The sequence below is a fragment of the Podarcis cretensis genome (assembly GCF_951804945.1).
Source record: "Podarcis cretensis genome assembly, chromosome: 3".
In the NCBI taxonomy this organism is placed as follows: domain Eukaryota; kingdom Metazoa; phylum Chordata; class Lepidosauria; order Squamata; family Lacertidae; genus Podarcis; species Podarcis cretensis.
Window position 1 is genome coordinate 47,515,852 of NC_137172.1, and position 15,121 is coordinate 47,530,972.

Consider the following 15,121-nt stretch of genomic DNA (forward strand, 5'->3'; position numbering starts at 1 on the left):
AGGTTTATGCAGAAGTGCCTCTTTTCAAAATCTGGCAGTCAAACATGACTTTTAAAAAAACCTGCCACTGTCTACATCTTTTACTTTAAATCAAACGGCTTCTTGATCTTTATGCAAAAAGTTTTAAGTGTTGAGTTGATGCATACTTCAGATAACAAAAGTAACCAGTCCACAGCAGGAAACACATGTATCCTCTTGGTCTTGTAATCTTTTTGAGTGTAGCTAACACTCAAGTGCAGACCCAGGCAAACAAGCTGCAGAAAACACCCTCTTCCCCACATTCCACTAACATACTGTTAGATGTATATTTTTCTGTTGATAAAAGCTGATACTTGTTTTCAGTTCTACATACTCAAAACTTCATTGCAGATTCCAATAAAATCTAAACCCGATGTCCACTTGTGGGTTAAATTGTAACCCAATTGATATGTCAGGAAAGCATTTTATACCATCATTACATCTTTGGAGAAATTCTATGGCATGTCCTATTCCTCCCTCGCTCCCTTCCTTGCTTTAACTGTATCTTCCAATACTCTTTCATTAAGAACGTGATCTACTGATTGCTGCTTTGCTACAGATAGAGGGGCTTGTGTTCCTCCCTGGCCATTTGGGTGCTTCAAGGGTTTGAAAGTGCAGAGACACGACAGAATTATTACAGAAGCAGATGCTGTCTGGAAACCATATATATCTATTGGGTTTGGTGATAGAGACTGATGGAATCAATTGTGAAGCACTTAATTCAGTGCTTAATTATTGGTTCTGTTTTATAACTAATTCAGAAAAGAATATGGAGTTCAAATTAATTACAAATGCCTTCTAATGCATGTTATAATAATAATAATTTTTTATTTATACCCCGCCCTCCCCAGCCAAGTCCGGGCTCAGAGCGGCTTACAAGCAATAATAGAAACAAGATGAATGATTACAACTTAAAAACAAAAATAAAACACAACATTAAAATAATGGAACATTAAAACATTAAAATGTAGCCTCATCGCAGGAGGAGAAGGAAAAGAAAAAAGAAAGAGAGGGAGGGAGGGAATCAAATTGGCTCCAAGCCAAAGGCCAGGCGGAACAACTCTGTCTTACAGGCCCTGCGGAAAGAAATCAGATCCTGCAGGGCCCTGGTCTCATGAGGCAGAGCGTTCCACCAGGCCGGAACCAGAGTTGAAAAGGCCCTGGCTCTGGTTGAAGCCAATCTAACTTCCTTAGGGCCTGGGACCACTAGGGTGTTGTTATTTATGGACCTTGAGGCTCTCCGTGGGGCATACCGGGAGAGGCGGTCCCGTAGGTACGAGGGTCCTAGGCCATGAAGGGCTTTAAAGGTCAAAAGCAGCACCTTAAATCTGACCCTGTACTCCACCGGGAGCCAGTGCAGCTTGAAAAGCACTGGGTGAATATGCTCCCATGGCAGAGACCCCGTGAGGAGCCTCGCTGCAGCATTCTGTACCCGCTGGAGTTTCTGGGACAGCTTCAAGGGCAGTCCCGCGTAGAGCGAATTACAGTAGTCAAGCCTGGAGATGACCGTCGCATGGATCACTGTGGCCAAGTCGGGGTGGGAAAGGTAAGGGACCAACTGCTTGATGCGGTGAAGGTGGAAAAATGTCGCCTTGGCTGTTGCTGTAACTTGCGCCTCCATGGAAAGGGAGGCGTCAAGGATTACACCCAAACTCTTAACGGAAGGCAATGGCACTAATTGGGCCCCCGCAAGAGAAGGGAGTTGGTCCCTCATCCCCATGCCATCCCGACCCAGCCATAGGACCTCTGTCTTCGAAGGATTTAGTTTCAATCGGCTCCCACGAAACCATCCAGCCACAGCTTCTAAGCATCTGGTGAGTGTGTAAGGGGCCGAGTCGGTGTGGCCATCCATCAGCAGATAGAGCTGAGTGTCATCAGCATATTGGTGACAGCCCAGCCCAAAGCTCTGGATAATCTGGGCAAGGGGGCGCATAAAGATGTTAAAAAGCATTGGGGAGAGAATTGTGCCCTGCGGCACTCCACACACCAAGGAGTGGCGCGACATTTCCCTCCCTAGTGCCACCCTCTGTCCCTGACCAGAGATAAAAGAGCACAACCAGTTACGGGCTATGCCCTGTATCCCCACGTCTGTGAGGCAGTGGTCCAGAAGATCATGATCAACCATGTCAAAGGCTGCTGACAAATCTAAAAGGATCAGCAGTCCTGACCCGCCTCGATCCAGTTGTCTACGGAGATCATCTGTTAGGGCAACCAGAGCCGTCTTCGTCCCATGTTGATGATGTCATTGGCATAGCCCAGCAAGTAAAGGACAAGATGGGGCCTCATTGCATCCATGTACAGAAGCAAACCAGCCTGGTAGTTGTGGAACTGGTGATGTGGCAGGATTCTCAACTGTACTCTAGGACAGCAAGCTAGGTTTCGGGAGAGAGCAGGGCAGGTTGCAAGATGGCACCATATCTTTGCCTGCTCACTACCCCTCAGTATCTGCTGCCTGCAGTGTCTGACACATTTTGCCTAATAGTAAAGCTGTTCCTGTGGGACGCAGGTGGCGCTGTGGGTTAAAGCCTCAGCGCCTAGGACTTGCCGATCGAAAGGTCGGCGGTTCGAATCCCTGTGGCGGGGTGCGCTCCCGCTGCTCGGTCCCAGCGCCTGCCAACCTAGCAGTTCGAAAGCACCTTCGGGTGCAAGTAGATAAATAGGGACCGCTTACCAGCGGGAAGGTAAACGGCGTTTCCGTGTGCGGCTCTGGCTCGCCAGATGCAGCTTTGTCATGCTGGCCACGTGACCCGGAAGTGTCTCCGGACAGCGCTGGCCCCTGGCCTCTTGAGTGAGATGGGCGCACAACCCCAGAGTCTGTCAAGACTGGCCCGTACGGGCAAGGGTTCCTTTACCTTAAAGCTGTTCCTGTACCAGAGACCTTTTTTGATGGAATCAGAGGAGTGGTCTGCATTTATGAAGTGGTTTGATTTGTGTCTTCAGTGTCAAAAGGGGGCTGTAGAAGTAGTTACAGAGCCTGGGTGAGATCAGGAGAATATCTAATCCTGGATATTCTTAGCATCCACACAAATCCCAGGATAAAATATTCAGACTATTAAAAAGTGAAATAGAATGTGTTGTTCACTGGCTACACTTGTATTATTATTTTTAAAAACAATTGGCTTGCTCATAAACTCCCCACAAAACCAGTAGTAGAGTGGGAGCAGTTTCCAAAGGAATTTGCCATCCTAAAGGAATATTGTCCCAAGAGACCTGCAGTTTTTCCCATTCTGCTCAGTTTTTCCAGTAATCAGTTACTGGATATATTTGCAACCCTACTGCAAAGGCAAACAAAAATTAGCATGTAATAGTGTGCTTGTCCCCACCCCTTTCTACTCAGAGTAGGAAACTATCATATGATAAGAGGTCATTAATCTGAGGCTTCCATAGACATGCAGGTGTGAGCTTCTCAGGTCTTGGTCTTCTAGCAATGCCTCCTTAATGGTTTCTTGCTTGGTATATGGTCCAGGCTTGTAACCACTGAACTCATAAGAGTGAATGGAATGCTGCCATTGTTCCTGTGGCTGTGTGTTATGAGCAGGAAGATCCTTGCATCAAATCACAAGTCAGCTGGTGCCCAGTTGGTCACAGGGGCTCTTTATAGTTGGCAAAGCAGCCACATTTTATTCAAGTAAATTAGAGCCAAGGCCCATTTTTGTCTGTAACAAGATACATTTTTGTAGCATTTCTTACATATTTTCAACCAGCTGAGAAATAAGTGCATTTCTATCCTCAGAATAACTGTAAATAATAAAGCTTCCGTTGTTGAGCAGCAGAGACCACTTGATGAGAATTGCAGATGTACTTAGCCATTCTTAAGTGATACAGTATAGTCTGGTTGTTTATTCTTTTTAAAACAAATTGTTCCTTAAAAAAAAAGAAAAGCCAAAAATACGAATTTTACTTGAAAAGATCTCCCACCAATGTTGGAGGCAGATTAAAGGTAGGATAACCCAGAAGCAGTGTAATTTATTCAGAGCAGCTTTTAAAAAGAAAACTCCACTACAAAGTTAGAGAGCTGTGCGTATGGAGGGAGGGAGGGAGGGTTATCTGGCTAAATTTAAAAGACATGAGTAGTTGGGAGACAGAATCCTTTCCTAATCACCCACCCACCACAGAATTCCCAGAATTTCCCTGTGATTATCTGATAAAGAGGAAACTGGAGTCAAAGGAGAATACAAAAGTAAGTAGATAAGAATTAACCCTTAACTGGAAGAGCATATTTGGATCCAAAATCTCCCAGATCAAAGTTATGTCTAATGATGTAATCAATGACAAAACTGTGTGTATATACCCATATACCTTATTCACTATAGAATTAACATTGGATCTTGGTCTTATAGTACACTATTTATTTATTGCAGCGATGTACAATGGGTAACTCTGCTCGCTGCATTTCTTCTGAAGCTGCTGCAGTGAGAAAACCATGTAAACTGTTGACCTCTGAGCTCTAAAGCCCTGTCAGTGAGTAACTTTAAACAATCTGTTAAGGAACTACAGGCACAAAGGCTTTCTCCACAGTACTGAGCAGGGAGATTCCACAGTAGTTGTTACAGTCATGGCGGTCACCTACGTTTTTGTAGAGGGTCACAATGCTGTAGTCACACATGTCTTGTGGCAGGAGGCAGGACAGGGTCTCAAACAAAAGTCCCAAGCCCACAAGGCCAGCATGTTCACACCATGTCCCAGTGACTTCTACGCTAGCTTGGTCATGTCCACAGAATGGAAGATGGCAGGGTCCCCAAGGATGTGCTCTACGGGGAGCTGGCTTCAGTAACTAGACCCGTCGACAGACTAATTCTACATTACAAAGATGTCTGCAAACGTGACATGAAGGCTGGCACCATTAACTCAGCAGTATGGGAATCCATTGCAAATGATCACAGTGCCTGGAGACAGACAGCTCAGTTTTGTGTCCACAGCAGTGACCAGCAGCAGGAATGGCTGCTGGGAGGAGAAGAAATGCCGTGGTGCATCTGCAGCAGCACAACTGACCCCTTCATCTGCCCCAGTTGCACGTATTGGTCTCTATAGCCACAGCAGGGGTGGCAACTCTCCAGCCGTTTCACTTCACCTTCAAAGGTGCACTCCTGCATTGTCTACCAAGACAGACAGATGCCAACAATATGTCACCAAGGAGTTCAAGGTGATGTACAATTGTACATGGTTCTCCGCTTCCTATTTTATCCTCACAGCCTTGCTAGGTAGGTAAGGCTGAGATACATGACTGGCCTTAGGTTAAGGTTACCAGATGTTTTTCAGGGGACCAGAAAGGTTACCAGATGTGTTTCCGGGGACACTTTTCAACTTCCTACTAAATAGATGGATTTTGTCAGGGGACTGATTTGTAAATCCGGGGACTGTCCCTGGGAAACGGGGACGTCTGGTAACCTTACCTTAGGTTACCTTACCTCGAGCTTCATGCTGGAGTGGGGATTTTAACCCTGGCCTCCAATTACTTTAACCAGGGCACCAGCACTTAACTCTCTAGTCTATGTAGCTAAAGGGGTGTATCAATGAATACCCCCCCCCCACTTTACTGGGTATATTTTCTTTATTTGTACATGCAAACGCTAATGAGTATGGGGGGGGGGTAGAGCCAAGCTTTCACAGAGTGCAATTGTGGGTAACTGTACTGCGAAGGGCGGGAAACGCCTCTGGCTCCTGGTAGCTTGAGATTGGGTAAGCAAAGCTCAAGTTTTCTCTGCTGGGATTTTTGGATGGCTTTGCAAAGGATGCAAAAGGAGGGGGGGGGACAGAGGCCCGTCCTCTGATGGTGATAGGGCGTCTTTCTTTGAACTCTCCGCGGATTGGTTGGCTTCAAACCCTCTCCTCGCTTTCCCTCGGCCTCCCCCTCCCCTCTTTTCCACCGCAGCCCCGGCGGGGTTTAAAACTTGAGGGCTCGCCGCTCTCAAGGCTGGTCTGCGCCGCTCGGAAGTCGACGAGGAGAGAGAGCATGGCCAGCCTGCGGGGCTTGAGCTTGTGGGCGCTGCTGGCGGCGCTGGCGGCACCCGGGAGCGGCTTCCCTCACAGGGGGCTCCTCTTCCCCTTCGGCTCGGAGCGAGGCGACGCCGAGCTGGAGGCTGGGGATGACGCGCACTCTCCGCCTCTGGAGCTCAGCACCGCGCTGCGCTTCTACGGCTCCAGCGTCGACTCCCTCTATGTGAGTGCGGGTGGGGGCCGGGCAGCGGGGACCCCGGGGGAGGGGGGGCGAGGGGCGGGCGGGCGAGTGAGTCCGGGGGAGAGGGGGCAGTGGCCTGGGAAAGGGCTGAGGCGGAGGTCCCCTCAGCTGAGGCGAGGTTGCTGTCACTGCTGTGGGGCAATGGCGGGGGCGGAGGGTCTGCTGCCCAGGCTGTCGGCCAAGTGGGGCCAAAGGCGGTGTGGGGTAAAGGGCTTCCTGTGGCGGGAGGTTGCTTAATTCCTAAGAGGGGGAATTGCTGGCTCTGAAGACTCGTGCCCTTGGAGCCCTTTCCTCTCCTTTCCAAATGTGGCTACTGTGCCTTCCCCGCCAAGAAGGGCGCCTTCTGCCTATGCTCAGAGGCGCCGCCGCCCCTCCGCGTGACTCCTTTGTAATTCAGACCACTCCGGGTTGAGCCTCATGACTGCAAAAGCGACGCCAGGGGGAAAGACCAAGCGCAGATTAAGCCTGGCATGTAGGTTTCCCCATAAAAGTTCTTAAGACAAAAGGCATTTCCCTCCACTCGCGCCTGTAAATTCTCTTGCAGCGGGGTGCTTTTCAAGCCCAGGAATTCCCCGCGTGGTGGTGCCGCCGGAGGGACGTTGTGTCGTTAAGAGATCGATCTAAGCTGAGTTGAGCCCCTATTGAAAACGGGGGGCAGCTGGCAACTGATAAACGGCTTATTTCAGGAGGAGGAGTTGTGCAGGAGCAGGTCAAGGAGAGGGTTGCTGGGTGGGAAGGGGAGGAACTGTCCAGAACCATTTTGGCAACTCGACTAGATTTTTGCTAATTCCAAACAAAATAGAAAGCAGATGGGATTTGTCCTTTCCAGGACTTGCCGTCCCTGCTCAATGAGGGGTTGTTGCCTGGGTTTCAGCAGTTTATTCCACTGAACTATAGGTCATGCAAATAAAATTGTGGCCCTATAGTTGAGTACAAAGGGTCAGATTCTGTTCTAAGTAAATTGGCATTCTTTCTGTCAGCCAAGGATTTAGTTCATGGTGGTTCTGTTCTGCTGAATTCTGAAATGGTTTATTTTCTTACTCCTTACTTTACTCTTTTTCATTACAGTAGGGGTTGCTTTCCTTATATTCTTCCAGAATTGTGAGGTATTTCAGTATGTTTGCATCTTAATTTGGCTTATTTAAAAGGCCAAACACACTGAAATGCTTTGAATAGTGTGGCTGTGGTGAAGTACAATGCCAAACCATAGTTGACACAAGAACAGCTAGGCACAAATTTCCTCCTCTTACATGTAGCAGTTAGTAAATTCTGGTCCTTGTTTGCTAGTTAGCCTAAACAGGCAGACCATTATTTGTGTTTGCCTGCAAAACAGACTGACTGTAATCGAGTTTGCTGGAAAGTGCAAGCAATAGTTTTTTGCCTGGTCTGACAAACTGGCAATGTATCGTTTGTTGAGAATAAGATCAGAACTTAACTGACACTCTGTGCAAGGGAAGAAGGTGGGGAAAGTAGAAATGCATGAGCATAAAATTCATGTCTGCACATCCTTGAAATGCTGTGCCATCTGAATGCACATTATTTTTTATTGGTACACTATAGGCTGGTGCTTACTTTTAAAGCTCTATGTGGTTTAGGATCTAGGTACTTGAAAGACCATATTCCCCATATCAACATGGCTGATATTAAGGTCAGTGTCACACGTCCTTCTCTGAGTCTGGATATCCCTGCCAAGTGAAGTGAGCCGGGGGTGAGTGGACCCAGGGCTTTTTTGGTTGTGTCACCCTGCAGAATGGTGGCTTGCCTAACGTCTGCACTGCTATCTTCTGGGTGATGCCACATGAATACACTTCTGTTTTACAATGCCTTTTTACACCACAGCTCTAAAGTTTGATGGTGCCCTTAAGCATTGCTTTATTGTTCGTTATTTCACTCATTATTGTGTACAGATGCAATTTTGTGAACTGCCCTGAAAAATTCAAATTGTAGGGCAGTATATCAGTCTATTGGGACGCAGATGGCGCTGTGGGTTAAAGCCTCAGCGCCTAAGGTTGCCGATCGAAAGGTCGGCGGTTCGAATCCCTGCGGCGGGGTGCGCTCCCGCTGCTCGGTCCCAGCGCCTGCCAACCTAGCAGTTCGAAAGCACCTCCGGGTGCAAGTAGATAAATAGGGACCGCTTACCAGCGGGAAGGTAAACGGCGTTTCCGTGTGCGGCTCTGGCTCGCCAGAGCAGCGATGTCACACTGGCCACGTGACCCGGAAGTGTCTCCGGACAGCGCTGGCCCCTGGCCTCTTAAGTGAGATGGGCGCACAACCCCAGAGTCTGTCAAGACTGGCCCGTACGGGCAGGGGTACCTTTACCTTTACCTTTATATCAGTCTATTAAATAAAGAAGAACTGTTTTCCAAGAACTGGAATACAAAATCATACTATGCCGCACAATGCCCGTATAGCCACCAATATTTATATCATAGTAGCAAGCAGCTTTGGAAATAACTCCATAAATTTTATTAGCCTGTTTTTTTGCACATGAGATGCATTGGTGTAGGAAGGATCAGAGCAGGCCCACCCATGAAGTGGAGTGAAGCAGCTGCCACCACCTCTGCCACTGGTGGAGAAGCAGCACCATCATTGGCACCAATTTGAGGTCTTACTGGAAATCAGCTCCAATGTTGGTGGCAGGCGGGGCAGCGGCGGTGCCAGTGTATGGCATGGTGGTGGTGTCAGCAGAGTTGGGTGGCAGAGCGGGGTGGCACATCCCATTTTGCCTCAAGCCACAAAATGGGACTAGGAGGAATGACATGTTCCATTCCTCTTTTGCCACCCCTTCCTATAAGCAAGAACCAAAGTGGTCTGGCAGAGGAGAAACAGAACATTTGGTGTCCCCTCTGGCAGCCTGTTCACTTCGCTGGATGCAGTTCCTTGTTGCTTGTGGTGACCAGGCAAGAGTTTAACTGCAAGGATGCTATCCGATATAATACATTGCAGTATGTGGGATAATAATATTTAGTATGGCTTTCTGCTACTTTCAGTGAAATTAACTCTACACCAATCTGATTCGAGAAGATGGCTTGTGAAACATGTTCTTCTCCTGAGACTATCTTATTTAGAAAATGGTTTCAAGGAAATTGTAAGCTGCTCTGTGCTTTTGGGATTGGGTGGGACAGAATAAAAATCCAAGCAAATGAACACAAACTATAATTTTATTTATTTATTTAGCATGTATATATACTATCTTCTTGCAGAATTTCAGGGCAGTGTACTACAATGTTAAAACATTTAAAAGCAACAGAGTGCAATCATTAAAATGACAAGTTACTCCAGGGGCATTTTTAAACAACTGTCGTCTTCTTCTTTGGCGATCACTTGTAGCGGAGTAAGATTGTCTTCCATGAATATGGTGTTAACAGTGTGTCCTGTGGAGGCCAATTCTGGATCCACACATCCATTCACAGTGGGGACATAGGTTTCTGGGTGGGAGTTGATCATGGTGAAGATCCTCTTAGCTTATAGGTTTCTGAAAGTCTTTGTGGGCTATGCAAGTCTCTGAAATAAGCAATGGGTCAGATACTTATCTCATGAAAACAAGCCGTAAAGCTTTGTTTTATGACGTCCAACGCTGCTGAAGTGCTTTGCAAACAGACGTAGTGAACAGTGATTTTGGATATACCCACTGTTGTGGAATTCTCCTTCAGCACTGCAGAAGGATACAGAAATGCTTCAAAAACCCATCTATATGGTGAATAGAATTGTATAACAACAATTGCTGTGGAGCAATGGTCATAAAGATTTTCAGAGACCTATAAGACTTATGTTTATTTGGTTCTATGTTTTTAAGAGAATCCATCAAGAGTGCATAATTTGTGACTTTCAGAGATTTAGAAGATTTCTGTTTATTTGGCTTTGCAGAGAGTGCATATTTCATATATTTCATATTGTTCAATGTTCTGTATAGATTATATAAAGAGTTTATATTGACATCGCATTGTTGGACTTGGTCATTGTGTTGCCTTTGGATATTATTGATATTTGTTTGCAACACAGGGGTTTAATTGTTTGGTTACTTCTTCCAGTACACTGACATTTGTTCACCAGTCTTCCCCAAGTGATATTATTATTATTAATAGTAGTAGTAAAACTTTTTGGAGACACCGTTGGTGGAATCTTTTGAGAAGTTGTTGTTTATAAGTGGTCCATGTTGGCATTTAAAAAAAAGGTTTTCAAGAGGCACCTGAAAGTCAAATGTGAGCATGCCTGCTGAATCTCTGTTGAAAGAGTGTTCCACAGCATGGGACTAGGGATACCATATGCTCGACATAGTATTATGCCATGTATGCCTCATATAGTATGAGGCTATTTGAGGCCAGTCCAGTCTCAATTAAAATGAGGGTATGGAAAATTCCTATTAAATTAAAAACCATTTGCCTAGGTATGTCAATAGTACTGATTCCCAATGACATTTCATAAGGTGGGGACAGTAATAACATTTAAATGCCTCTTTAAAATGTATAGGCTTATCCAAGCTTTCTTGGACTCTTGACTCTTAATTTTTAACTTTGTTTTGCACACTTCTGTTTTATTTGTGATTTACAGTTCTGTTTGGTCATAATCTTGTTCTTTGTAAAATTTATTGAATAAGGTTGTATTTTTATGTAGAGATTTCTATGATAACTGAGCTGTGTAACAATTCTATGGCCTCCAGATATTAATTACATGCATCTCAAGCATGCATTAGTTAATCATAGAATTATAGAATTGGAAGGGATCTGGAGGTTATCTATTCCTTCCCCCTGAAATGCAGGAATCTCAACACGTGGTTCCTCATCCAGTTTGAAACCATACCAAACCTTACTTAGCTTTGCACATGTGTTTGTGGTTTTATTGCTGAGCCACTATGTGAAGTGACAAGAATTCTCAACGTTGGACTGCTTTCTCTCAAACCACAGAATTGTTTAGCTGTGTTCCCTTCCTTCCTGTTTCCTGCTCCTCCTTCTGTCTTTCATAAATTTCCTTAGCTGATAGAGGCAGAACTATGTATAAAGTGTGTGGCATGTTTTCTTAACATCCCATAAATGTAACTTAGCCATCTATGCAATTCAGAAGTACTGAATCCTAAAAATATATCACACGGTTGTGTGTCCTGTCAGATTAAATGGAGTAATACCTTAAAAGGAAATGGTGCATTCTACAGCTGTTATTGTCTCCAGACAATTAGTGATGTTCCGTTTCCCCCTTCATATAAATATGCCTCTCTAATAATATGCAGTCTGACTATAATGTGAATATCTAGGTTTGGGCTGGCAGTTTTATTTGTATTTAAATTCATGTTCACTCATACTACTTGAAAAGATGCATGCATACTTGACCAGACCTTAAATTCATTTCCTTACTTGGGTTAAGCTGGTAGAGTAATTATTCTTCTCCTACTGGGGTGCTTTCAGATGTGAGTTTATTATGGAATTAGTGCTGCTCATGCAAACAAGCCCTCCACCAGTAGCCACATAATGTTATCACCATCAAAATACCAGCTAATGCTTGTTTTACATTTAATCTGTATTTTCCTTTACTGTGGGAAATCTGATAACTAAAAGTAATCCATTATACATTTGCAGAACTGCTGGTGTGGAAGCTTGCTAGTGCATTTCTTTCCCCCTTTTTTGGTGAGCAGTTTCTCACATGCGTGGGGACGTGGTGGTGAATGGTTTCTGTTGCCATATTCCCCACTTCCATTTGCCTCACCTGGACACAACCAATACATTCTGTTTGTGGCAGCCTCCTTTGTTGGCATCTGTCTGTCTACAGAGACAATGGAGTGTGCCTCCAGGGGTGAACTCAAACCTCCGAGTTAGCAGCACTGAAATGACTTCCCTGGGGCGCAAACCTGGGAAGTGTATATGGAGCTCCTGGGCTGCCCAGATGCAAAGATCCCACCCTCTCTGCCTCATTGTTGTGGTCAACTGGAAAGCAGAGCAGTATGTTGCTGGAAGGAGGCATACAAAGTGCTGTCCAGCTATCTTAGGGATTTGTGTAGTGTTTACCCACAAGGTAGCGGAGGTTTAGGGTCTGAGTTTTCCTTCTCCTTGATGGGCTACCTTCCCAGGTTGATGAGTCCCATCTGCCCCTTACTTCCCTCTACAGCACATCCAGAAACTGCCTTCTTGACAGTTGGCCTCACTATTGGTTTCATTTGCTCAATCCACTGCAGCCTGTCTTCACATGCAGAGGAAATCCCTTACTCACCAAGAGTTTGAGACCCATCGGCTACCCTCCTCTGATTTAGCTGGCCAATCAAAGGCATTCCTGGGGTGTAACAGGTGAGCGCTAAGTGCTGGGTAGGGACCAAAGGTGGACAAACTACCCCAGAAGGAGCATGATGTGTTCTCCACCAGAGGTACTACCCCTCCCCTAGACCCCATAGACCTCTGGCAGCCTCAAATACCAAAGAAAATACATCTATTCCTACTTATTGTTGTGTGCAGAAGGCATGCCTAGTTCAGTTCAAAACTAAAGCAGCCCAGCTATGGCAAGGGGAGATGCCTGATGTTCTTTTTACATGCTTCCCTCCTGGAGTCTTTCATATTGAGCACTGGTAGATGGCCTTGTTGCATCTGGGTTTTGTTTGCTTACCTTTCTCTCTTGGTTCATGCTGCTGCTAATGTGCTAATGACATTGACCTGAAAGCAATTCACTGTATTCCAGGGGTGCCAACTTGAATAAAATACTGGGAGAGGGCCAGGTAAGCCCCGCATAATCGATCACATGATGTGGTGTGCACACACACCATTTGAATAGCAATGCCCATCAACTTTGGGGGGTCCTATCCCCTCAAATCCCTCGACCCATAGGAGGTGACTGCTGTGTTGTATTCTGCCCAACATCACATTGATAGAAGTATATCAATGGAAGTGCAGAAAACAAAGATTCCCTCATGGTTGAACTGCATATTCATTTATTAGAGTAAGAAAGGAGTTTTATTATTTCCTGTCCCTTAGAATGCTAAATGAAATAGGTCTCTTAAGAGAGCAGCTGCTTCACGTTTTAGTCTGGATACATGTCATATGTACCCAAGATTTCATAAATTGTAAGAAACAATTGTTTATTTTGCAAATTTAATTTATAATAAGAAGATTCTGATTCTGTTCACTAATGAATGTATACCTTTTCATTTAAGTTGCAAAAAGTTCAACTTACTGGTTATTTTCTTCCTTGGGCTTGTTCCTTCACAGCACAATCATAGCCATGTCTACTTAGAAGTAAGCTGTGCTAAATTCAAGGGGGCTTACTCCTAGGTAGGTAAGTGTGGTTAGGATTATAGCTGTAGCCACTCATTATTCTAGTGTCCCATTGTTTCAAAAACAAGTCCTTTTTGGCAGGCTCTTTCACTCATTCTCAGAACATATTGAAATACTCTAATTAATAGAACCAATCATGCTGAAAATTCAACTTACTTATTTCATTTATATCCCATTGATCCTCCCATGTGTTTGGCATCATACATGAGGGTTATCCCATTATATTCTCACAATAAGTTAGGCTGAGAAAGATTTATTGTTTTATTTTGATCAAATAACATCTTAAAGCAGTTTGGAAAAGATTATAGCAGAACAATACAATATGTGGGCAGTCTCTGCTCAAGCCATTGAAGTGGGGTGAATAAATGGTTAGCGGTTTGGAATAAGGCTTCAGCATTCTTCCTAGACCTTCCTGTGACTAGCAAAGTTAAAAGAAGTTGTACAAATATAGAAAAATGCAGAACAGGTAATGCAAACAAGAGAAATGTTGGGAATTTGCTTGATTTACCTTTTTAAAAATTCTTTTTATTAAAGATTAGCTTGGGTTGCATATTTATACAAGTACAGAATTTGGCTGTTTGTTGGCACATAACTTGATTTGCTGCTTCAGTGCTACTTGAAACTGATTTTTAGGGTGGTGATGATTATAATAGTAGTAGTAGTAGTAGTAGTAATAATAATAATAATAATAATAATAACAACATTTTTATTATTTATTCCCCGCCCATCTGGCTGGGTTTCCCCAGCCACTCTTGGTGGCTTCCTCCCAAAAAAGATTAAAATACAATAATTCATCAAACATTAAAAATTTCCATAAACAGGGCTGCCTTCAGATGTCTTCTAAAAGTCAGATAGTTGTTTATTTCTTTGACATCTGATGGGAGGGCGTTCCACAGGGCAGGCGCTACTACCAGGTCAGATGCTATTGTAACTTTTAATTTGTAACAGTTCTGACAGCATGGGTCCCATTTCAGGCCCAATGGCTGTGCCAGCTCCTTGCTGATGCAGCTGCCTGCCTGCCTCTGGTCCATGCAGGGTGCCACACATAGAATGTAGATGCAGCAGTGTCCTTGCTGTTCTATAAAGCCTCAGCCAGGCTTGGGGAAGAGGATTAGGATGACTCTCTTAGACAACTTTATTAGGTATCATGAAAGGGTTCATTTCAAACTTAGAGACAATATTAGGAATTCAAATAGTTTGTTTGTGTATGCACAACCACACCCACCCTATTTGAATTCCTATTATTGTCTACTACTCTATCCTTAACTTACAAACTACACTCTAGAGTAAGTCCTGAATATTCAGTGTTCGCAAAATGTATGAAAATTGTATTTGAAGGCATGGTGCTCTGTTGAACTGTAAATGGCTGAAGCAGCTACTCCAAGGCTGGAAGAATTTGCTGTGTGTCACATCTCCAGTCTGTACTAGGAAAGTCATGATCAATGCTCTATATCTTATGTATGAGTCATTTCCTATCACAGATTTACATGCCAGCTACCTGCAATGTCAGATATTCCTATTTGCCAAAGTTCTCCACTCATTGATACAAAAGTTTCCTATGCCATTTTTGCAAATGTCTTTGGGCAGCTTGGATATTTTAGTAATGTTTATCTCACCAGAAAGTGTGTCTGTTGTATCTGTTGTTTTGGCATCCTGTAGATATTCTGGAGAACAG

At 44.6% G+C, this 15,121-nt stretch overlaps 1 protein-coding gene across 1 annotated transcript in view; it reads left to right on the forward strand.

Annotated features, from left to right (window-relative positions):
* The first annotated feature begins 5,895 nt into the window (after positions 1 to 5,895).
* The window catches only part of NID1 (nidogen 1), a 52,423-nt gene continuing 43,197 nt past the window's right edge, over positions 5,896 to 15,121 (forward strand). The window contains exon 1 of the mRNA XM_079971807.1: positions 5,896 to 6,178. Coding sequence (XP_079827933.1) covers positions 5,972 to 6,178 — 207 coding nt within the window. The 5' untranslated portion in view covers positions 5,896 to 5,971. The remainder of the gene's footprint in view (positions 6,179 to 15,121) is intronic.